The 26,649-nt window shown below is 38.8% G+C and overlaps 1 protein-coding gene across 2 annotated transcripts in view; it reads left to right on the forward strand.

Moving 5' to 3' along the window:
* The window catches only part of efnb3b (ephrin-B3b), an 83,196-nt gene extending 58,957 nt beyond the window's left edge, over positions 1–24,239 (forward strand). For both annotated transcript variants that reach the window (XM_081356606.1, XM_081356607.1), the window contains exons 3-5: positions 16,779–16,871; positions 18,084–18,152; positions 23,420–24,239. In XM_081356606.1, the coding sequence (XP_081212732.1) occupies positions 16,779–16,871; positions 18,084–18,152; positions 23,420–23,841 (584 nt within the window). In that variant the 3' untranslated portion in view covers positions 23,842–24,239. The remainder of the gene's footprint in view (positions 1–16,778; positions 16,872–18,083; positions 18,153–23,419) is intronic.
* Positions 24,240–26,649: the final 2,410 nt, after the last annotated feature.

Genomic DNA, 26,649 nt, shown 5'->3' on the forward strand with positions numbered 1-26,649 from the left:
ATGGACAAAATAAGCTTGTGTAATTTACACATGAACGCGACCAGAGACGACGGAAAAACACACGGAGAGCATCAGCTTCAGTTTCTGCTCTGACAGCCGTAAGATCAGCCGAACGCTGTGAGTGTGTGTTAGAAATCAGGAATGATGAGAGAACATTGTGTTTGGTACATTTTCATATTCAAACCAAACTTGGGTCTCCAGCCAAAGTTTAAACGGAAACACTTTACAATACGGGTGCACTAATATGCACTAATTCATGCTTAACTAATGCACAGATAATCATGTGTTAGTGTATGACTCATGAAGAACTAAACCATTAATTAATGATTACTGCATCAGCAACTAATAAAGATTCTATATGGTTAATAGATTAAGTAATATGTGAATTGCTATTAATTAAATGTGTCATAATGTATACATTTCTTTATAACATATTTTATTAACTAAAAGTGTAAATTAATGCGTTAATTACCACAATTGGTCAAAGCAATGTACTTCAACTTCCAGTTGTCTGCTTTAATTAATCATTAACTAATGATTTGCAAATGTATCATTATGTTATGACTTAACGTGTTGAGGCACATGACTGTTAATAACAATACATATATTACTTAATCTATTAATCATATAGAATCTTTATTAGTTGCTGATGCAGTAATCATTAATTAATGGTTTAGTTCTTCATGAGTCATACACTAACACATGATTATCTGTGCATTAGTTAAGCATGAATTAATGCAAATTAGTGCACCCGTATTGTAAAGTGTTACCGTTTAAACACCGCCTGACCAGCGCTCCTCATAATGTTACGCATTAGATCAGTAGTGGAGAGTAGACGGTCTTTTGTGGCTGTTTGAACACATTCGATCACATGAGTGTTTACACTATGAAAGCAATCCGGTCGAATGTGTTTTTGACTCCCTCTGGAAGTGGTGGAAAGTGGACAAGCTCAAACCGTTTTAGACCCCGTTTACACCTGTATTTAGTGTAGTCCACCCTTTATCCGATCGACCAAAACTCATCTTTATAACACGGCCTTAGATCAACAGAGCTGTCTACTTTGCAAGTGCATGAAGTTGCTCCATTTTTGCATAGTCTGATCCACTTAAACATAGTCAAATACATCTCATTTGGTCCAGAACCGACCATTAATTACTAACAAATCACTGGTCACTTTTTAGATTATTTTTAGAATTTTTCTTTATATTTGGGGCAAGCGAGCACAGCAGTATGCGCTCATGGATATATTATTTACTTGCCAAGTAAGTTTCTCAAACAAAATGTATACAAACTTTGGCAAATCCGGCGACTAGTTATTCCTCAGAAGAGCTCATTGTAACAGGCTTTGTTTCCCAGTAAACTGATAGAAACCTGTGTACGGCGATTCCCGGATATTGCTTCAAGCCAGCCAATCAGATTGTCGATTGCCAATTGCAGAAAAATCGGCCTACTTTATTGTACATCAGACCCATAAATAGGAGATGACAGAAATTAAACGAAAGTTCAGTCATCGTTCTGTAACCCTCTGTAACGTCTTTCTTGAAGATACTGGACCACAAAAGAATGTATTTTGAAAAAATGCCTTTACATTAAAAGTCAATGTTGTTTTGAACTCTTATTGTGTGGACAAAAACAGTTCAAAATATCATCTTTTGTGTTCTGCAGAAGAAAATCATACGGGCTTGGAACGAGATAAGGGTGACAGAATGATAACCAGATTTTCATTTTTGGATTATTTATTCTTACTACTTTTGAATATCAGCATTAAAGGAATAGTTCACTTAAAAAAAAAAAATGTCATCATTTACTCACCCTGTTGCTCAAAATATCTTCTTTTGTGTTCATCAGAAGAAAGAAATTCATACAGGTTTGGAACAACTTAAGGGTGAGTAAATGATGACAGAATTTTCATTTTGAAGAAATCCTCCAAGTCTTCCATGTTGCATTTTATTCTGGCCAAGAACTGATAGTAAGAGACATGTGCGTTTGGGAACTTGTAAACATGACGTTCCTGTGAATCAGATAAAAACCTGTAGGCTATACTCCGACCACCCAAAAATTGCCGCTTGCCAGTTTGAGAAAGCTCTCGGCACTTTTTTGTGCAATATGCATCCGTCCGTACCGTCTGAGGCCGAGACTATTCCTGTCATAATCAACGAATCTGTGAAGCTTGAATGCTGAAAATAGAATAAGACAGAACCCTAACCTCACCACAGGACAGATTAAATCAGCCGTTGTTCATTTAAAAACAAGACATTACCACACGGTACGTTCTGTCCTATGGGTTAATATGCTCTTCTTCTGACTAATGAGCTCTTTGGAGTTGCTAATATTCCATCCATATATTTACAGCTGTGCGATCGAGTTTATTAATATGGAGGAGAAGATGCATGTCTCAGCTGGGTTTGTGCCACCGCACCTTCTGCTCAATGTGTGAAGCCTGTTCCTCCCCTCTGAAACCAGGATTGTAATGCATGCAATTAAGGAGTCTAATTAGGGTAATTAATTCTGTGGGAGAGAGGAACCCAACACTCCGCCATTCACGGTTATAGATCTGACTTAATCCCTGTGCCCTACACTCCAAACACAAAGCTGTCTCAGATAATGGGGGCCAGGGACTCTGCGTGCGTCCGTGTGTGTGTGTGTGTGTTTGCGGATCCGCTGTCTTCTCTCAAGCTAACAGACAGCTCTCAAACTAGAAGGCTCTGGAAACTCTTCAGGCTTGGAAAATGAAGGAAATGGGCAAAGGTATACTTTTGAACATTGTGAACGAATCTTCTTGATTCATTTGAACCAATTCACAAAGCAACTGTGAAGCAGAAGCTGTGATTAGCCGCGTTTCCATTACCCTTCAAATTGCGCAAATTTAAATTGCGAATTGAAAATACGCTTAATGGAAACACGTAATTTTCGCAAAAAACTCCCATTTATCGCAAAAAAGTTTTTACGCTCGCATGAGGTGGTTTTTCAGGCAATTCGGAAAAAAAAATATATATTTAGCAAAACTGCAATGGAAACAGTTTTTGCGCATTTACAGTCACCTGACGTAATGACGCGGTGTGTTTGGACAGAACACGAGACAGAGTTCTTTATTAAATTCATAAAAGACAAAAGAATTACAGGAATACTGGATTCTAAACCTCAAAGAAATGGCACAACCAAGACCTCGAAGCAAATATGAGGGAGAAACACCCAGAAACACCTCATACAGTAGGTTACATGTGCCGCTCACAGTATAAGTGTCTTTCCTTACCATTAATGCTTGGATAACACGCCTATCTCCTTCGATTAATAATAATGGCTAGTGTGGCGGCTGCAATATATAAACTTACCAACATTCGTTGCCATGATTTTTGGAATGACTTCTCGCGAGAGGGAAAAATTAAGTTTTAGTCGCATAACATCGGTTAATGGAAACGGCGTCATTTCGCAATAGTTTTTTATCGACATTTAGAAAAAATCGCTTAGTTTTGCGCAAATCTGTAATGGAAACGCGCCTATTGAGGACTTTATTTGAGCAGGTCTGTCATTTTATCTTGAAAACGACATAAACAAAGGTCTGAAATAGAGTGAACATCAGACATTTGTAGATGAAATACATCCCATATAGCCTTGTATTATATAACTATTATATATAATTAAGAAATACATAAGATATTTAACCAAATAGACTTCTTGTTGCACTTTTTTTTTACTTTATTCACTGTAAGATTAATTTAAATGAACAGAAATGAATCTGACGTTGCAGTGTTAAACAATTGTCTATTTATGTGAGATTTTAGATGATATGTGTGTGAAAATTTTTTTTCCATTCCCAAATGAAACAATTTGCCAAAAAGTTAGTATATTGCTGTATCGATTAGGACTGTTTGTGTGTGTTTAGATGTGTCTCTGTTTGTGACATATACACACACAAGTGCAAAATTTGAAATGTTTTATGTACTGTATAAATGAATGAATCAGTGAATTGTATTTTTATCTTCAGAAGGAAAAAACAGTAACAGTCAGTGTGTTTGCGTAGGAAACAAAAGCATATTTATCTCTTTTAAATGCTGTCTTTATGCTGTCTCTCTTTCACACACACATATTAAGATCAAAACACTTACACATAATTGCACATCCTGTCATTTTAAGAAAACCAGCGTTCTCTTGTTCACTCAGTGTGGCTTTGGAAAAGCTTGAATAACTCATTTAGTTCCTTTACATAAACACAGACCAACATTACTTTCTCTTTCTGTCATTCTTTCTCTCTCAAACACATCCAAAAGCTCTTCCTCCCAGCCATCCAAACCCTCATTCTTCTATTTCTGCTCCAGTGTGTGAATCCACTAAGGACAAACACACAACAGAAAGTATGTCACATTCAGCAAAACAAACCGCACAAACAAGCCTTAATCAAACATATTTCCTGTCACAATAGAAACACAAACACAAATCTTAGTTATTGCTTTCATTGTCTTTCCCACAATCCATCATCTCTATTTCATCTGATTCTTTCTGTCCATCTTCCTCTTTTTCATTCGCTCTCTCTCTCTCTCTCTCTCTCCCTACGCAGCCACAGATGTCAGGATACATTATTTCAACTGGCTACCTCCCATGTTTCTCTTATTTCTCCTCCTTTCTCTCTATGTTTCTTTCGTTCTCTTTTCCCCATCCATCCTGTGCTCTCCGGGTGATAGTGATGTTTGGGTTTTAGTGCGCTTCGGATACACAAATGATAAAAGAAGAGCTAAAAGCTCGACAGGATCTCGCAGAAGGCGAACATTTTGTCCCGAGTTTGTCTCTCAGTCTGTCTGTCTTGCACACACACACACACACACACACACACACACACACACACACACACACACACACACACACACACACACACACACACACACACAGCCAGAGAATTATGGTTGGCTCTAGAATCTGTCCAACCCTAAAGTACTCCAGATGTTGGAGTGTGTGTCTGTGTGTGTGTGTGTGTGTGTGTGTGTGTGTGTGTGTGTGTGTGTGTGTGTGTGTTCAAGTGTGCGGTTCTGGCTGTTCTGTCAAACAGAAGAGCCGAAGTGGATTCAGTTTTTTTTTTTCAGTGTTTAGAGACGTTGTTTCATGTTTGGCTCATAGAGACACACACACACACACACACACACACACACACACACACACACACACACACACACACACACACACACACACACACACACACACACACACACACTGCTGTTCTCGCTGCTTTGCTCGTTTGGCAGTGTTCTGCTTGCTTTCATTAGAACCTGTAATTAAAACGACAGTGAAATGTGATTACAGTGTTTAAGATGTTGGACTGCGTTGGGCACAAGCTGAAATAGTGCTGGGTGTCGCGTTGCTGAAGACAGGGCGCCAGAGATCGTGCAGGACTCATTTGTACGGTTGAAAAGGGTTTATTGTACATATGTATATGTGAATAGTGTGATAGGGCTGTGTATCGATATGTACAGGGGTTACAATACGATATTTTGCGTTACTGTAACAAAGGCGATATATTGCTTGTTTTTTTAGGAAGAGGATCTAATTTTAGAAAAACTGTCATAGAGACAGTAACCATGTGCATAATACCTGAGCAAAAACTTTATTTAATCAAAACAGTGGCATCTGCATTTGCATATATATATATATATATAGTATAGGTGTGGGGTAAGAAATATTTTTTTAAAGAAATTAATACTTTTGTTCACTAAGGATGCTGAGGTATTCATCAAAGGATCGTAACATTGATAATAATCAGAAATGTTTCTTGAGCAGCAAATCATCATATTAGAATGTGACACTGAAGACTGGAGTAATGATGCTGAAATTTCAGCTTTGATCACAGGAATAAATTACATTTTAAAATATATTCAAATAGTAAACAGTTATTTTGAATTGTAATTATATTACAACATGTTGCTGTTTTAACTGTATTTTTGATCACATAAATGCTGCCTGGGTGATCTAACCATTTAATTATCATCAGTGTTTTGGCGCTGATGCCAGATTTATCATTCAATTATTATGAATAACCTTATGTGGTGCATTTATGAAGTAAAAAAAAAAAGAAAGAAAGAAAGAAAATGGTCATAGGTACCTGTTATTTGGAACATTCAGCAGATTCTAAAAATATATAAATGTAATTTAATACAAAATTTTGTTGATTTTTCAGCAACTATTTTGTAATATATACCATTACAGTGATATGAAATTATTCCTGATCCCGCCCATCTCTTGGCTGAAACCACTTTAGCCGTCTCCCCGTGTGCCCGTGTGTTTGCCGTTTGGCTTTGATGTGACCCAGAAACCAACAGCCCACCAGAATTTTCAGCCACACTCTCCGCTCCACTACTCCTCTGCTGTTTTTTCTGTTTTATACTTGCTGGCATCTTTATATAGCAACCCCCTCCTTCCCTCTTTCTCCATCTCTTTATCTCTCTTTCTTTCTCCCTCTTGCTTTCTTTCACTGAATGCCATCTCCTTCCTCCCTTCAGACCATTGACCCACTTCCCTGTTTTCTTGCTCTTTCTTTCCCTCCACACTTTTGTCCTTCACCTCAACAACTTCTCCGTCTCCGCTCTTGAAGTGAAAGTTGTCCGGAGGGCAAACAAATGTTTTGGCAGTGTTGCGTCAGCGGCGTGTTTCGTGTGGCTAGGCTGATTTAACATGATGAGTGTGTGGTGTGCCGGGTCAAAGTGGAGCATAAGAACAGAGACACCAGTAGAAAAGGTAGATACTGTAGACAGACAGACAGATAGACATACAGACGGATAGATAGACAGACAAACCGATGAATGGATAGATAGATAGATAGATAGATAGATAGATAGACAGACAGACAGATAGACAAACCGATGAATGGATAGATAGATAGATAGATAGATAGATAGATAGATAGATAGATAGATAGACAGACAGACAGATAGATAGACAGACAGACAGACAAACCGATGAATGGATAGATAGATAGATAGATAGATAGATAGATAGATAGATAGATAGATAGATAGATAGACAGACAGATAGATAGATAGACAGATAGATAGATAGACAGATAGATAGATAGACAGATAGATAGATAGACAGATAGACAGACAGACAAACCGATGAATAGATAGATAGATAGATAGATAGATAGATAGATAGACAGACAGGTAGATAGATAGATAGATAGATAGATAGATAGATAGATAGATAGATAGATAGATAGATAGATAGATGATAGTAGAGATATCTAGGTGTCCAGAAGGAAATGTTGAGCATCAAATACTTTGATCTCCTCCAGTCCTCTCTCACTCATTTTTTCTCTTGTCGTTCTTTAATTAAAATGCACTGGATGTTTAGGCTCATGCAGTCATGACTCATCTATTTTGAATTGAACCCACTCAGTGTAAGCAGATATAGATACATCCAGATTCCTGTTGCAGTAAAGCATAGATCTGTTGCCCACAGTCATGACCCAGTTAAGCTGGATGTCCTTCCTCCTCTCCGACCTCATCCTCACTGTCAGCCATGCCGGAGCACCGATGACGCTCTTCATAACCCCACATAACCCAGGAGTCCTGCAGAGATATCCCATCATGCCTCGCTCCTCTCTTGTGTTCTGAGACGAAGTGTTGTTTTCTAGATTGCTGGTGTCTGGAGAGGCTTGTTGGTACTGTAGCACTTAAGCCAGAGTATATATAATGCATTATGATATTCTTTATTCATTGAAGAAGAATTCATAATGCTTCATGCACGTCTTGCATATAATGCACAATGTAATACAGTATATATATTTATAAATACTTGAAACTACAGTTATGCGCAATAGTTATATTATATACTTCTATTAACAGTTACATAATTTGGCTCATGATCATTAAGCTCTTTAACAGTATAACTATTAAAGTCCCCTGGCAGGCAATAGTTTTATCTAGAGATGCACGATATATCGGCCACAATATCGGTATTGGCTGATATATGTTCATTTATAATGTTATGGTTATCGGCCCAATAAGAAAATTTGGCCAATATATTAAAGCCGATAAATAATGTATCATTTCCTTCAGATGTGCACTGTTCAACATGATGGTTTTGAATTGCTTGAAATATGATCGAAATCACTTCAAAAAAGGAAAAAGTGCAACATGCAGCGCAAATCTCTCATATAGACTACATAAAATTAAAATGAGAAAAACATTATTATAATTATGTGCTTGGGTCATGGCTTTTAATGCTGAGACTTTTGTTTTTGTAATCAGGCTCTCAAAAATTATATAAAAATGTGGATTTAGATTTATCGACCAATATATCGGTTTTCGGCTTTCACATATAAAGAATTATCGGTTATAGGCATCGGCCAAAATGTTCATATCGGTGCATCCCTAGTTTTATCTCATCTTTGATAATCAAATTGAAAATAGCTTGAATGTAACTCTACACCCTTGCTTCATTTAGTATATGCGGATCCATAAATATGCAAATTAGCCCCGCCTCCACTCACTCACACCAGCTCAGAATACCTGATCCACTCGCTCAACTTTACTGTAGTAAACGCTACACAATGGCAAGTGGAAATACTGGTTTAATTCAGCAATATATGTTTGAACCAGAAAGAAGAAAGATTCTTCAGAAGAAGAGGAAGAGTGAATTATACAGGCTCGATGCTCTCTATAACGTCAAACACATAACGGTAATTGCTTGACTACGTTATCAAACAGCTAATAATGTGTTGCTAATGTTTCAAAAACCATGTTCCCGTTCACAATATCAGAGTCAGACAGATTTTGTCCTTGTTCCAGTTCTTTTTTAATGTTTCATATATATATAGATTCGTATTTAATTTATATTTACATTTACATTTATGCATTTGGCAGACGCTTTTATCCAAAGCAACTTACATTGGATTTCAAGGTACACATATTTACATTCTTATCAATTCTTGCTTTCCCTGGGAATCGAACCCATGACCTTGGCGTTGCAAACACCAACGCTCTACTGTTTGAAGAGCGTTCATATAAAGGATAGAAAGGGAACAGGATCAAAGCTCGTTGTGTCTGCGCCGTACCGCTGCACCACAGCGTATATGCCGTCATCTCTTCATATTTAATCTGTTTTGTATTCTATGTAATACATTTAGAGGCTTTATGAGCGTTGATGGTGTTGATATTCATACAGTAGATCCCACAGCTGATTTACAGTCCAGCAGATTTTACAGTCTGAACAGGATTAGAGCTGTCTGATCTCATTACATGAGCCACCAAATGCTTTATTTGTTTACACGCTTATTTATAGACTCAAATCAACCTTATCTGGAGAAACGATGAGGGATTTTTCAGATCTCTCCCTCTCTGTGACCCCTGCCCTCGTAAGCTGCTTTTCTTCTCTCGGACACTTGCTCTGCTGGAGTTTTGATTCGTGTCGTGTGTTTACTCATACAGGCTGATGGGCTGGCGGAGGCATGAGCAGTATTAGAGAAGGAATGGTTAAGAGGTCAGAGGTTAAACTCTCTCTAGTGGTTCATAAGCCTGTCTGGCAGGCCTCCAGTATACCAGGCTTCTCTCATACTTGACCACTGGAGCCTTTAACCTCATGCTCCAACACACTACAGCATGCATTTACAGCGTGGAAAAGCATGCGCTGTCTGTGCGTGTGGTGTCATGCATGCTTTGGGATTGTAAGAGTGTGTTTTGGTGTGTGTAGATGAGGGAGTGTGTGTGTGGTCCTTGCGTGTCTGTGGTCTGGTCCCTCTGAAGAAGCTGGCAGCCCTGTGCCCGAGAGAAGAAATGACCGTAATGTGTCTCGATGGGTAGAAACGTGAATAACTGGCCACAAATGAAAATGTCATTGAGCATACAGGAAAGATCATGCAGGGCTGTGGCTAATGGGGTCAAAGGTGGAAATGATTCAGATCCAGAGGAGCCCACAGCAATGCATTTAATGTCAAAATATGAGGAATATTGCGAGTTTGGTATTTGGTACCAGTTGAGCTTAAACTGGAGTTAAGATGCGTTTTGGTCGATCGGATCACAAGTAGACGAGGGAGACACATTCCCGTTCACACCTGGTGTTTTAATCCGTCTCTTTTGTCCACTTTCAACCACTTCTGTCCTGATTTCTTCGAGGGGAGGGTCTATGAGCGGGGAAATGTTTGGGCTTTTTCAGATCTTTCAATCTAATGGATAAAATAAGCTCACGCAATTTACATATGAACACGACCGGAGACGACGGAAAAACACACGGAGAGCATCAGCTTTAGTTTCTGCTCTGACAGCCGTAAGATCAGCCGAACGCTGTGAGTGTGTGTTAGAAATCAGGAATGATGAGAACCAAACCAAAAGAAACTTCAAACCAAACTTGGGTCTTCAGCCAAAGTTTAAATCCCGTCTGGCTAGCCACTTCCAATAATGTTACGCATGAGGTCAGTAGACGGAGAGTAGACGGTCTTTTGTGGCTGTTTGAACACATTCAACCACATTACAAAAGCAATCCGGTCGAATGTGTTTTCCACTACCTCTGGAAGTGGTCGAAAGTGGACAAGCTCAAAAAGTTTTAGCTGTTTACACCTGTATTTAATGTGGTCCACTTGTGATCCGATCGACCAAAAGCATCTTAGTACCAGGAGTAAACACAGCCATAATGTTGATGACCACAAAACATTATTTCCACTAGTCCCTACAAGGTTTATTATTATTAACTCAAACTAAACCTATTAAAAACATTTCTGTTATTTGAAATGATGCTGAAATAAAAATTAAATATAAATATTAGTTGGAAAAACTGAAACTAAACGAAAATGAGAAATGAGAAATGTTGCCGTGGCAATAAACTCAAACAAGTTTAAGTTGAAGCACTGGAAATAAATAAAAAATACAAATAAATTAAACCTAAATAGCAGTATTAAAAAAAATAAGAAAATGATAAAAGCACATAATGAAATGACTAGAAATTAAACTAAAATTAATATTAAAAAAATAAAAGTATAAAAATAAAAGCCAATTCAAAATATTACTAAAACTAAAATAAAAACTGTGCCTTTTTTAAATATTTAGCTGATTCATTGTTTTAAGGATTCTTTGATGAATAGAAAGTTACAAAAGTGCATTTATTTGAAATATATTTTTGTAACAGTGTAAAAGTATTTACTGTTAATTTTGACGTGTCCTTCTTGAATACAATTATTAAAAAGTAATGTTTTTCTTTCTTACAGACGCCAAACTTTTGAACAGTAGTGTAAAATGCAACGTGCAAAGTCAGTTATTTATTTATTTGTGTGTGGTAATTATACCACAAATGCTGTCACTCGAGCTGAACTTGTATTGAAGCAGCAACATTCCTTAAATATTTCATTCACAAACTGAGCTTTTTTTAATATTTCAATCCGTTGTCTCCCAGGAGAAATATTCAGTTTTGTAATACTTTATTATTGATAGGATCAGAAAATTACATTAGAGCACATGTATTGTCCTTACATTTTGAGGCCCAGCTCAATATACAGTCAAGGGGCCCAGAATTCCTTGCTACGGCCCAGCCTGAGTGTGTGTGTGTGTGTGTTTTGGGAGTAGATTATAAATACACTCTCTTATGTCATTTATGTTTTAAACATGTTTGCATTTGACGACTGTATTCTAGTGTTACTGTGTGTGTGTGTGTGTGTGTGTGTGTGTGATCATCTGGGACATTATGAGCTGCAATTATGCACCATTGCCAAGACTGTCAGTGTGATATACTCGTATACATACCTCAAGAGGCTCCTTAATCTGTCCTGCTCACACTCACACACACACACACACACACACACACACACGCACACACAATCTCATGTTAGCCTGTAGGCTTTCAAACGCGGCTCTTTATCATACACTCACACAGAGCTATTTATAATGACATCGCGGTCTTGTCAGACACGTCAGGGTGAAAGTCGTCTACAGCGAAACGTAGTCTCTTGTGCCTCGTCATAAACTGACCAATCAGAACGCTCAGAAACATTAAGAGAAGTGCCATCATTACGACATCAGCAGTCATTTTCCCTCTTAAATTGATGTTGTTTTGGTGGATAACGGCATAAATTGTGCCTCGCACGAACATTGCGGCGTTTCTCCTGCTTTTAAAGTAAATGGAAAACATTATGATTTTGTGACGGCGCTGAGTCTAATGTAGCACATTTTCTTTTCTTATTTTTTGGTAAATTCTACCATCCCTCTCTCCTTTAGCACTCTCTTAATTGCTTATGAGGGCTTCATTAATGGCTTAAATCAACCATACCAATGTGTTACTGGTGATTTATTGAGTCTTATTTAGTTTCAGGAAATATGAAGTGTGAGCCAAAGGTGGAAATAGTTGGCCGAGGACAGCAGTGCAAATCTCTCTTGGTTCAGTACTGTACTGAGAAGAAGAAAAGAAAAAAAAAACACATTGTATTTCATTGTATTTCTCAGTGTGTGAGTTCTAACTTCACATTTTACAGCTCAATAATGGATGTTTTGAGATTTGGATGCTTTTAATGGAAAATTAGGGGTTATTTACTGCTCATTGTCTATGGACAGCATCTGTGAAATGTTGCTGATTGCCAAGATCATTCATTTTGACCCGTTCCTCGGTCTGTAACAAGGAGGAAACATGCTTTAAGTGTGTTATATGTATATATAGCCTATATTAGAGGTGTGTGATTAATCGTTAAAAGATCACTGTCTCGGTTCAAACACATACGTGATCTCATTCCTAAACGGCAATGATTCGGCTATGTCTAATAAACCTTTGACAAGTACGATCACAGCGAACACTCAAACAAGTCCAAAACGCTGATTCATCCAGTAATGGAAGATGTGAAGTCAATGAATCATTCAGTCAAACCGATTTTTAAAAAAGTAATTCATTCAGGTTAATTAAACATTTTTAAATGGACTGCAGTAATTAACATTTTGTCAGAACCTCAGGTGAATTATTGAATTAATTAAATTAAATTACTCCTTATTTTGTTTAGTTTGTTTAGTCTGTTCAGAATCAAGGGAGAATCGTGATCACTATTTAAAACAACAACAAAAAAACCTGATTCTCTCTCTCTCTCTCTCTCTCTCTCTCTCTCTCTCTCTCTCTATATATATATATATAGTTTTAAATGGAAGTGGGCGGGAGGAAACAGAAACATTCAATAGCTTTGTGTGAAGAAAAGATCCTAATTTAAGTATTGATTGAAAATCTTACCTTCTGCCATAGCTCTTAAATCCCATCAGTGTGATTTAAATATTTGCATATTCAAAACTGTTTCAAGACACATTATAATCAATCCCTGATGTCAAAGCTGTTGTGATACGTCTCGATGTGCCATATTTCAATACACATGAATATTCATGAGATTGTCTTTTTAGAATTATTTGTTGTTATTCATATTTTGAATTAGCTTTAATTTTATATTTTCAGTTTCCAATAAAAAAAATATTTTTACTTTGTGCTTTTGTCATTATTATTTTTTATATTTATATTTAGCTTTAATGCATATTTATTTCAGTTTTAGTTTTATTAATATAGCACTTCCTCTTTTGGTTTTCATCTAATATTTTAATTTTCTTTTCTTTTAGCTTTATTTCAATGAACAAAAATCATTTTAACAGTTTTAGTTTGTTAACGATAACATCACTGGATTTGCTGCAAATATTTAAATTAGTATAAAAGAACACTCTTCTTTTATGTTGCATGGAAGAAGAAAAAATGATGCATATATGTAATGAAATGAGGGTGAGAAAATGAAAACGTAATTTTTAAACGCATGTTCATTTATGAGGTTTAAAATGCTTGTCTATGGTATTCAACAGGTTAGAAATATTCCAAAATATTACTTTAACTCGCAGATATGAATATTTATGATGATTTAGACTCTGCCGTGAAAAATATATCTAACATGCATGCAACACAAATACACACACACACACAAATGTGCTTCCACAATAATAGCCGTGGGATAACGCCCACACATAACACACACGTCTGACTGACTTGCGCTTTATCACCATCATTAGTGAGACAAGAGGCATCCCAGAACCCCTTTACATAAACACATGCGTGGGAGATGCACACACACACACACACACACACACACACACACACACACACACACACACACACACACACACACACTCAGAGCCTCCTCGTCTGCATTTGTTCCTTGTTTTGTTCAATAAATCGCTCTTCTGGCCTTTACACGTCATTCTTTTTATCAGATCCTCTCTCTTGAAATCTTTGTGACATGCAGCTGCTACTGTCAAATGTTTCACTCTCATCGTGGAGAAATACACACACTGATGTGAATAAAATACACACCGTCATTAAGAACAAAAGACTGCGATGTTTCTCCATGACTTCTGCCCTTCGTTTCTTTCTGTTCCTGTTTTATGAGACTTGGAGAATGGTGTTCCTCCGCCTCTCCGTCCTCCATTTCTCCTCATCCCGCCATCACTGCCGATCATAGTCTCAATTACTCATCCTGTCTCTATTCTTTCTTTCTCCCTCTCTAGTCCTCGTGTTTCCATCAGCCTCTCTCATCTCATTTTTACCTCTTTATCTCTCTCTCTCTCTCTCTCTGTGTGCTCCATTTATCTTTAAAGGATTGCCAAAGGTTCAGCTTTGCTACTTACAAGTATTGTTCTTGTTTGTCTTTTGTTTCTCCTCTTTTCTTTTTCTCCGCTCCAAGACCTTTCAGTACCTCACCATACAGGGAAGAGCCACATTCACATTCCCTCTCTCTCTCTTTCCACTCTTTCCTACACTTTCTTTTCTGTTGTCCTCACACATTTGGTCTTTCCATCACCTCCTATCATCTCTATTCTCAATCACATCAGCAACAGCTTGTCACAGAGCATCAGTGTCTCTCTCTCTCTCTCTCTCCATCTTACAGAATGTCTCAGAATATCTAGATGTTTTAGGGTTACAGTTAACCTTGACCATCTTTCGATGAGGCTGAAAGCACGAGATGAAAGTGTGAAGGTCTCTTTTTTTTCACACCCTCCATCAGTCATTGGTAGGAATGTTATTTTGCTGCCCAGGGTTATTTATTTCAGAAACAGACAAAATTGTTCAAAAAGTCAAATAAATGAATGAATCAGAAGACACTAAATATTATTCACATGAAGGACGGAGGTGTGTCTGACCTCCATTTCATTTTCTCTCTCTCTCTCACTCCATCCTTCAGTAAATAAGATCTGGCACTCTCACTTGCATCAGGTCATTATTTCTCTCTCTCTCATTTAAGATGGCCAGACCTTATTACCAAGGACAAGCTGTCCTGTCCTGTCTTTGGCCCACATGTAACCAGCCATCGTCCTCTCTTAGCTCACTTCAGCCCACATGCATCTCACACAGCATCACCTGTAGCCCACTCCACATCAGGACCGGCCATCGCTGGCCCACTTACTGCAGGTCCGCAATATCATTTCTCAAAATCCTGCCAGCGTTCTGGAGGAAGTGAAATGAGTCCTGGATTGAGCGAGTTTGTGTGTGTGAGTGATGGATGCAGTTAAAGGCGTTTTAGGAAGTTAAATGACCTCCTCTGGGACCGGAAATTAGGCCTCATTAGAGCAGCACCATGATGCAGAGTGACATTTCTACGTGTTAATCCACATTAGATCAAATATGTGTGTCAGTGGGAACGATTACTATCTGTGTCTCAGAGTCTGTTCACGACAGCATACTATACAACACATACTGTTTTTGTTAGCATACAGGTTGTATGCGCAGTGAACACTGGGTACATTTTCTGTATGCATACAACACTCAGATGACAATTTGCCAAAATGTGCTTTATACAACCAGAGCACAACGCCTTAAAGGTGCTGTATGTAACTTTTTCACTCTACTAAAGCATAAAAATACCATAATATGTTTTCATATATTGAGGAAACATGCTAAGTCCACATACTCGTTTCTCTGAAAAACACTTCTACAGCCAGTTATTTTACTTTGAAATGTGCGTTTCCAGGCTGGAATCTGGACGATCTCTGATATTTTGAATTCGACTGCAGTACCTGTTTCGACCACTAGTTGTCATTCTTACATACTGCACCTTTAAGCTTATAAATAAAGCTTGCCATGCCGACATCACAAGTACAGCAGTTATCTCAGATATCACATTAGATTACCAAATAAAGCTTTGGCGGGACAAAAATTCATTTTACGGGAAAACCCCTGCTATTGTTAACATCTGTCTTGATGCATCATTTGATAAGACTGCCACATTTTTACTCAAACTTGGATTGAGAATAACATTTTAAATTCAAAATAACTAGTAGGTTCTGATGCAAACTATTTTATACGTTATATGTACAATATCTCTGGATATATTTGTGGAAGTATCAGTAAAAATCTTAAATTGTTTAGTTTCCCTTTAAAATGAGAGAAACGCACTTGAGAAGCAACACTGCATACGATATTAAGACTTGTGTTCAGAGAATGTACGTTTCTTTAATACAAGTGTATTTTGTCTGCACTGACAGATTTTGTTACTAGTTTCAAGTAAAAAACAGGTTTAAAAAAAGTGAAAAAAATCTGCTATTGCAGTGAGACACGAATACACTTGTAAAACAAAGACAAAAATAGACATTGAAGATACAATATATGAAAACAATGCTAAATATTTAATGCAGTGTTGCATTTCAAATATTTATCTCTTTTAAAAAAAATATATTTCTGTGTATATACTATATATATATATATTTTTTTTCTTTTCTTGAGAAAATGTCATAAAATAATGAATGGTTGATTTATTGCTGTGCGTTCGATATAAAAATAATAAAATCTCTTCTTTTCTTTCACAGCTACATCAGACGGGACGCGTCAGGGGCTGGAGAGCATGAGAGGAGGAGTTTGTGCTACACGGGGCATGAAGGTGGTGCTGAAAGTGGGACAGAGTGAGTAACACACACACACACACACACACACACACACACACACACACACTCTTGGGAGCGTATCGGCAGACAAAGCCAGGGGGTTGTTCGCCTGAAACAGTTACGGATGCTGGATTTGCGTTTCTCTCAGTGGCACAGATGACCACGCTCGTGACCAATAGCTGTTGTTTACACACAAACACAAACTCTGTCGTACCCTTGTTAGTTTTTATTATTAAACTCAGGACAACAGCGGTAAGTGAATCCCAACAGACTGTGGACACAACTCCATGAGCCGTAACTGTACACCACACACACACTCGTGTCTGTTTAGTTTAAACTTTAGAGTGTGTTTATTGTTATTTATCAGTCATGCCTATCACACTCACACTACACTGTTGAATGAAAGAGGATTCAACATAGCTATGAAACATTTTATTGTTTTTCTTCTTTATTATTATTATTTATTTTTTCCTGTCTCCATCTTTGGCTATAAATCCTATTTTTTTTCCCCCAAAACATTTTTGACTTTCCTTAAATATCCCGTTCTGTTTCTCTTTTTCACTCTTGCTCTCTCACTGTAGTTGTTATCTGCTTCGTGGCTGAAAGGTCACGTCTGTTTTGTTTGTCATCTAAATAAAAGCCGTTTCGGTTGGAGATATCTGATTAGATGTGCCTGCACACACACAGACTGTCATGGCATTTTGACAAGTGTGACAGCTCGCCATAAGCTCAGAGATGACTCTCTCTGTGTGTGTGTGTGTGTGTGTGTGAATTGTCTGTCTGCTGTCTAAAGTGTTTGTAACCTCAGTGGTAGCCCCTCAACAGCAACATTATGGTGTGAAACATCTTAAAGCGACCACACTCTGCACTTTTTATTATTTATTATCTTCCCTAAAGTTTGGAATTTAGATTCACAGGACCTTCTGGACCCTCTCTGTGACCTTTAGAAATAATCAGGTTGTCTTCGCTACTGTACCTTTAAGACTTATGCAAATAGCCGTCTTGATGATTGGTAAACATCTTTGCATATGAATTAGTGTCAACTTGCTCAGTACTGAATAGAGTTGATATTAATTTAGATTTTTAATGTTTTTGAAAGAAGTCTCTTATGCTCACCAAGGCTGCATTTATTTGATCAAAAATACAGTAAAAACAGTAATACTGTGAAATGTTACTACAATTTCTGAATCATTATTATTCCTAAACTCTTTCTCAATGATTTGTCCATAGGTCAATATGGTCTGCCGGCCAAATCTCCCAAACCTGACCCCGCGGGCCGAATCAACAACCCAAATCCAGGTAAACACAGCTGCCTTTGGTATCATGAGGATACGGCTCATCCCAAACAGACACAACATTAATAAAAGAACAGAACTAACCAAAGGAACAAGGGAAGGAAGCGACAGATGGATAGAGAGAAACAGGCGTCTTGGCGCTCGGGTTCTTTTTGATATATTCCACCCTTCTGTTTGTTCTCTCCTCCTCACATTCCCTCATTTTCCCCCTGTTTTCCACTGTTCTGCTCTTCCACGGAGGCCTGAGCTGTAAACCGGAGGCAGAATGCGGTGGAGGTAATGGCCGCTCAGGGAAGGATAAAGGATGAGAGGAGGAGAGAGAGCGATCGTTTCGGAGACGTATTAATGCCATTAGTTTAGCGGCCCGGGTTTAGTTGGTCCTGAGAGGAAGAAAGACACAGAAAATGGGAGGGAGAGGAGGATGATTAGTGTATGATGATAGAATGAGAAAATTACTCACACTCTTTGTTTGCACTCGTATGACATTTGGGAGCACAAGAATGGTGACTCGTGTCTTATTCTGTTTTTTCGTTTAGATACACACACAAAATTACAGAGTGTCTCATCTATCTATCTATCTATCTATCTATCTATCTATCTATCTATCTATCTATCTATCTATCTATCTATCTATCTATCTATCTATCTATCTATCTATCTATCTATCTATCGATCTATCTATCTATCTATCGTTCTGTCATTCTATCTATCTATCTGTCTGTTTGTCTGTCTATCATCAGTTGGAGTGGTGGAGTGTATAGGTGGGTTTGGGGGCTGCAGGTCATTACGAGCACAAATAACATGGACAGTCATAAAGACATGGAGCGAAGGTGGAGGTGGAGGAAAGGAGTGAGGGATGGAGAGAGAAAACGAGAGAATTGTGTCAAGAATAATGATGGGCCAATTGAGAGCGCCTGCAGACAGATCCCTGTATTTCCGGCCATTCCCTCACTCGGCAGGGGCTCTCATTGTCTCCCGTAGAGATCACAACTGCACACACACACATACACACACTGAAACATCAGCCATGTCCAGCTAACTTAGCACAATGGACATTTGTTCCATGTCTTGTATTTAAAGTGTGTGTGTAATCAAACCGGTTGTACCTTTCCAATCTGTGTTTCCCATTGCCTGTGAGCTATAGTAAGCCTTTGTAAAGGAACGGTTCACCCCCAAAATAACAATTCTTTATTATGTGAATCACAAAATGTTAATTTTTTTTTTATGAATCTTCAAACTGCCAATTACTAAACATACATACACTAAAAGTATACAATGACTACGGGCTGTCAAAAATAACATGAAAATGGTCCAAACAACTCCTACATTTCTTGTCTTTTGAAGCCATACAAATGATTTGTGTGAACACCACAATTTCAATTCATTTAAAACCTTTTCACAATACAGTACATATTGTTTCAAAGCAGCTTTCCGGCAAATGCATGATTCAAATGTTGCAATCAAGAAGCCAGAAGTATTTATTCAAAGAAAATTCATTTAATTTGCCATTTCAAGCTTATTTGTTGTCACCAAATTGCAACCAAACATGATGTGGCGATGCTATCCTATGTCTTCAGAAGACTTTGAATATACCTCCCAAGTCATATGTTTACATTCATTTAGCTTTTTTTCCATGTTGAAGCTTGACAGCCTGCGTGTTAAAACAACAGCTTGGACTTACAAAAGAAAGAAACTCCTACAGGTTTTTTTTAAAGAACTTTTTTAAATATCCTATAGGCCTAGTTTCACAGACAGGGCTTAGACTAAGCCAGTACTAGGCCATTTAAGGCCTTTTAAAAAAAAACTTTCCTGATGTGCACCTTGAGACAAAACAAAGGCTCTGGTAAGCTATATTTTAAGATATGTCAGTGCAAGTTGCTTTCAGTTAAAACAGCTCGAACATGCATTTTAGTCTGGACTAGGCTTTCGCCTTGTCTGTGAAACCAAGCAATAAAGCCTTTATATAGTAAGCCAGTTGACCTTTGAGAATGACCATGTGGTGGTTATCTAGCACATCTCTATTGTGAGGTTTTGTACTCGCTCAGGTTCTTCATCTTAAAGAGCCCAATCAAGCCACAGCATTTAGATTGGCTTTCATTTCCCCTGCGAAATGCCTCCCACACGCCATAATCCCGTTATGTAAAGATAAATGACTAATATAGCCTCATAGATCCCACATCTATTAAAATGCTCTCTCAGCTGTTGTTCATAGAAGAGGCTAAATACTCGATGTGTAAAGCTGCAGCACATAAAGCACAGCTCATGTTTCCATGTGTAGAAAAAAAAAGGTTATTTATTATGTTTTTTAAGAGAACATTTAGAGCTGCTGCTCCCTGGTGTGTCCTCTGAGTGTTTAACAGCTTTTAGGGCAAAAAAATTGTAACGATAAACAACTTTCAGCAGCAAAAATACGTTGCTGTATTAAGAATAATTCATGGTGAAGCCTCGTCTGCAAGTACTGTAAAGGCCTATTCACACAGAGGAAATATTCAGCATGGATATTCACTGAAAAAACAACAACTTTGAATAAAAAAACGGAGCACTTCTATGAAACTATTCATACTGGAGACAAAACTTTGCCTGCTTATGGGAAGTTTTTCCAGTTTACTCTCCATGTGAATAGACCTTTTGTCTGCCATTTGTGTCACTTCTGCATTTCGTACTTGATGTGAACAGGACTTAATGCTGTATCCAAATACACATTTTTTCAACTCAACGGTCTGATGATTGTGGTTCACGTCTCCATTGCCAGACCACAGCGGCTGACCACCGGTTTACACGTGCCAAAACGCGCATGTTTGCGGAAACCCAATCCACCTTGACTCACTGTGATCTGAGTCACTGGTCAGCGAGTTCAGAGAAAAGTCCAGTACTTTACAACATCCTTTATTACAACAACTTTATTCAGATTTCTGACAGTTTGAGTGAACACGGAGGGCTCTAATTGGTTCAGTCTGATCTGTTAAGGACATGAACAAGCCAATCAAGGGGTTAGATGACTGGTCCCGTTTAATTTGTTCCATTTGATTGGTTAAAGTCATTAACTAGCCCATCAGATGGCGAGGAAGAGGGAGATAGGCGATGCCAGAGGGCAGGATGTGGCTGCGCTAATGAACCCGCTACATCAGACTAATACTCATGTAAGTGTCAGAGGGCACTTCTCTGAGTCCACACTCCAATACGGGAACAAGTTAAAGGTGGTCATCTCACTAATGGGTGTCATCACCAAATGCAATCCAGAAAGTTTTCCCTGACAAAAAGCACTGAACTTCAGAAAACTATGCTTAGCCAAGGGCCGTCAATTTACGGGACTTGTGTTAAGTTTGTTCAAGGAAGTAACATGTGACTTCCATCATTTTGCTGGAAGTTGCATGAAAATAGGTCATTTTTGATCTGTTATTTTCAAACTGCCCTTTTTATCATGATATTCAGAGCATAAATGTTTTGTCACTTAAATGTGGTGTGACAGATTGCTGCATTGCTGAAACTAATTCAGTGTCCATAGCTTGTTAGTTAGCTAAAAAATGCTTATCAATAAAATACTAAATATTAAATATATGCATTTAATTTTTACTTATTTTTGACCTGTTAGCAATGTACACTACCGTTGAATAGAAAAGATGTAAGTAAAAAAAGATACCGGTAAATAAAAAGTTCAGAAAAGTTCAAAAGAACAGCATTTACTGTCACTTTTGATCAATTTAATGCGTCCTTGTTGAGTGAAAGTATTAATTTGGATGGTAGTCTGTTAGAATAAATCTCTAACCTCTATTCAAAAATGCTTTAAGCAAAATAATTTTTTTTTTTTCATTTCATCAATCATTTATTACTGAGTCAAAATGATTCAAAATGATGGAGCAGGTCGCATATATATGGAGTGTCTCTATAATACACCCAGCACAAAAACGGCGCCTGGCACGACGTAAGTGTTTTTTGCTAGTTTCAGCCTGACACAATTATCATTTTCATGTCCTGCGCCACGTTGTTTGAATAGCAAATGCATTTGTGCGCCCATGGGCTGCTGGTCTGAAAACAAGGTGTGTTCAGGCGCATTGTTGGCACGTTGATATTTTGAGGCAACTGAAATAGACTGCACCGTTGATCAACTGAAACCTGGTCTAAAGTCAATAGCGCACTTTTTTTTTTGTTATTTAAAGAGCGCGTTAGTAATATGTGCCTGTAGGCGGATCCACAACGCGCGTACACTTTGTTCCGTAGATGGTCTGCTCACACGCTTTCACCTCGAGCACGAGCAGATCCGTTTCTTCACTAGAGAAGCGCTCAGTCTTTCTGCTTGCAAATTCCACCATGTAAATAGCGAATCTGCCATAGCACGAGCGCAACTGGCTTTTAAAGGGAATAGGAGATGAGACTCTGATTGGTTTATTGCATGTAAAGCCCAAAACACACCAATTACTCATTAAGAGAATAGAGCTGGTAAGTCCCGCCCCTTCCGCTAACCCCACTGGACCTCTAGGTTGAAAAATCGACAATGCAAGTGAATGGGAGAAAATAATTATTTTCTGGTCCCGTTTGAATTGTGCCATGAATGTGAGCATATGTTGTCTGTGAATTTTTAATATAATTTTTCGTGTAAAGAATTCTACAATTTAGCGGGTAGAAGTTTGATACGGTTAGACTTTGTGTGAGAGCACTTTGTGGACTACAACTCTTCGCTGCTTTCGACACGTTTGAAACGTCACCACCACTGGCACACGGACACTAGCACATGGATCCCGCTAAACATGCCTGTGTCTTTGGTGCACTTCACCACCTTCTTTCAGGGAAAGGACAAAATCGTTGAGGTTGGCGAAAACCACGGGTAAGTCAACTTTATGGGGTGACGTCACATAGGCGACATGTAGTCTTTCTCGTTATGTCTTTTCCACAACTGCTAGCCGAAGAATCATACAATATACTGTCAAACTCGTAACATGAAAAATTATATTAAAAATTCACAGACAACATATGTTCACATTCATGGCACAATTCAAACGGGACCAGAAAATAATTATTTTCTCCCATTCACTTGCATTGACGATTTTTCAACCTAGAGGTCCACTTGGGGTTTTACGGATGGGCGGGACTTACCAGCTCTATAGGGACAACCCTTTTAGACCATGCACTTGGCGCGGCAACCATTTTTCCCATCATTAAACTAGCAAAAGTGGATTCGGACTCGCCCTAAGTGCACTTAGACCATGCGCTTAAATCGTTAAAATAGGCCCCTATATATCTGGAATTGATCAAATTCTTCACTTTGTTTTGCAGGTGCTGGAAACAACACACATCCCAGAATTCCTCCCAGAAGTCCCGGTGGAGAAAACGGCCCCCTCCCTCCCTCCAACATCGCTGTTATCGCAGGTGCGGCCGGCGGTTCGGCTTTCCTCCTGCTCGTGACCGCCGTGATCTGCGTGGTGTGCTACCGGCGTCGACATGCCAAGCATTCAGAATCGCACCACCCTCCCCTCTCCCTGTCCTCCCTGACCTCGCCCAAGCGGGGCTGCGGTGGGGGCGTAGGAGGCGGCAACAACAACGGCTCCGAGCCCAGCGACATCATCATCCCGCTGCGGACTTCTGACTCCGCCTACTGCCCGCACTACGAGAAAGTGAGCGGGGACTACGGCCATCCGGTCTACATCGTACAGGAGATGCCTCCTCAGAGTCCAGCCAACATCTACTATAAAGTATGAGAACCGGAGACGACCTTACCGACAACATCCGCCAAGACCACACCCACCTTAAACGACTACCTAAACCACGCCCCACAAGCCCCGCCCCCCAGAGTCTGCATCCCCGTAGATCCTTTAACCTTCACACGCATTTCTCCGACACACTAACCATTCCTGGTGGAGTGTGTCTGCGTGTGTGTTATCATTCCTCGTCACTCCCCCCAACTTCGGCCTTTTGTTGAGAGAGAGAGGATGTCCTGTTGTGAGGGCCTCCCTCTCTCTAACGTCCCACATGGGGAAAAGTTCTTAAAGCTAGAGAAAACCTCCTGGAGTGATTCAGCCCAACTGAAAAAACATAGACTCCTTTTATGGGAGGTGTTCTGGAGCACAAGCATCAAAACTTTTTCTGATGTACTTGCAAAAAAATAGACTATAAAAACACAAAAAAGAAAAAAAGAAAAGGAAAACTTGTCCAAACCTACAAAGACAACACGTGAACTCTGACTTCGAATGCTACATCTACTCACAAATAGCAATCTAGTTTGTATTAAACTCCTTCGTGATGGGGGAGGGGCCATTAATTCAGCCAATCGTCACACAGGGCTGCAGTCACGTGATCTAGGACCCATGTGTTTGATTGGTGGAGTTGTAGTGGCGTGGAGAATCTTGTATATTTTAATAACGTGTGTATTTTGTGAGTGTGTAGGATAAATATTCCAACACTGCAGTCGCACATGTTGCGACCGGCGGGCTTCAATACAACTCGCAAGTGTTTTTGTGCGTGGATGAGTGTGTGATTGAGTACAGTGTTAGCGTGAGCAAGGGCGCGTGTGTTTGTTAGACTGTTTCAAAACCAAAACACAAAAATATGAGCGAACATCAAAAAAGTTTTTTTATCGCTTTCAACACATAGATTATAATTATATATGAATACTCCGTAAAATAATTTTTAGATTTTTTTTTTCATGTAAAGTTACAGTTTGCTAGGCCTAAGTTTTGTTTTCCTATTTTTTTTTATGACATGCTGACCTTGTTTCTTTCCCTTTTTGAGTTGTAAATTAATTTAATGCTTTTCATTGTGTTGCAGACACCAAGTTTGTTTGGTTCCCCCTCGTTTTCCTCTTTCCCAGGAGTCTCCTCCGTTCTACACATATATTTTTATAGCTCCTTGTACTCTGATGTAGTTTTGAAGCTAGACCTCGTTTGTGAATGTGTTGAGGTAGAACAATCCGAGAACGCTTTTTTTATTATTATTTTTAAAGACGCTTGGAAATAAGTGAAAAAACCCAGAGAGGAGGCAAGAATTGGAAGGGGGGTGAAATAAAAAGAAAAGAATGCGAACACCGCCTGTTGGGAAAGCAAACGCACGAGCGAGGAAACTTCTAGAACGACTGTGAAACTATGGAAGAATCACATTAAAAGAAAAAAATAGGGGAGGTGGAGGTGGAGGAAGAGAAGAAAAGTTGAAAGATGCTTACAGGAAGAAAGAGAGAGAGAGAGAGAGAGGTTTTTATTAAACTCGTCTGAAACTGTGGAAGAGGCAGATCTGGGCGCAGTGGTCTTCTGAGGTACAAAGAGACAGATGAGGGGAAGAAAGGAACTCATTCTCTCAGATGGACAACAGGATAGATGGACACACAGAATTACTCTTTTACAGACACACAGTGCTCTTTTTTGTTCACATGAAGTGAAGTGGAAATATTTCTAGACTCGTTTCAAATTCTTGAGTATCTGCGGGCTCGTCTCAATTTAATGTAGACGTGTTCGGACACACACACACACACACACTCGGAGATCGACTCAATGGCCATGGCACACAGAAAAGCTCTTGTAAAGAGATTTTCATCACAAACACACACACACACACACACACACACACACACCTCCAAATCTCAATCAAAAGCCATTCTGATTGGGCGTATATGCTGGTTACCCCAACAAACGCCGTGATTAGCATTGTTCGTTCGCATTCTCTTTCTCTCCTCTCTTTGCCTTTCTCTCTCTCTCACACACACACACACACAATCATTGCAGCTTTGTAACTAGCTGTGTGTGTTTATCTCAGTTAGTGCCAATGAAAATCTCTCTCTTTGGCCTGCAACATACTCTATGCAAGTATGTGAATGCAAACGCTCCTAGCACGTCGTTGCATCCTGAAATGTGTCAGAACTCAATTATTAAGTGATTTTAAATGTGCCAGAATTCAATAGCAAGCAAGTATTAGCATAAACTGTCTTCTTCTACGTTCAGTTTTCTCTGTCACGGCAGATCAATAGTTTGGGAAACAATGGCTGCATCCGAAATTGCATACTTCCCTTATATAAAGTAGATGAAAAACAGTATGTGACCAAAGAAGTATGTCAGAATTCACAGTACTCGTAAAAGAGTAGGAAAATAGTTCACCGATGACCTACTTCACTTTACTATCCCATGAGGCCACATTAGAGAATTTATGAATGGCAGTGTAGCGAGTGATGTTTATGAAACGCAACTGGTAGGTCACATGATAATGACAACATAGTGAATGTAGTACATCCGGATTACATTCATACAACCCACACTCATACTAGAACGTACTTTTTTAGCGGCTGTGAAATAATTACTTATTCCAAATAAGTTCCTATTCAAGAGAGTATGCGATTTCGGACGCAGCCAATCTCACTAGGCTAGTTATATCATATAGTATGTACTATTTCTTCTGAAATTCAAAATGGCATACTAATAAGCTACCATTATGAGTGCAGACTTTTTCTAGCTTTAGCTAATTAGCAGAGAAAAATTAGCTTTATGGAATGATGCAGGGGTAAAAACAAAATATCTTATTAATAT

This window comes from Scardinius erythrophthalmus (assembly GCF_964197995.2).
Source record: "Scardinius erythrophthalmus genome assembly, chromosome: 2".
Taxonomy (NCBI): Eukaryota; Metazoa; Chordata; class Actinopteri; order Cypriniformes; family Leuciscidae; genus Scardinius; species Scardinius erythrophthalmus.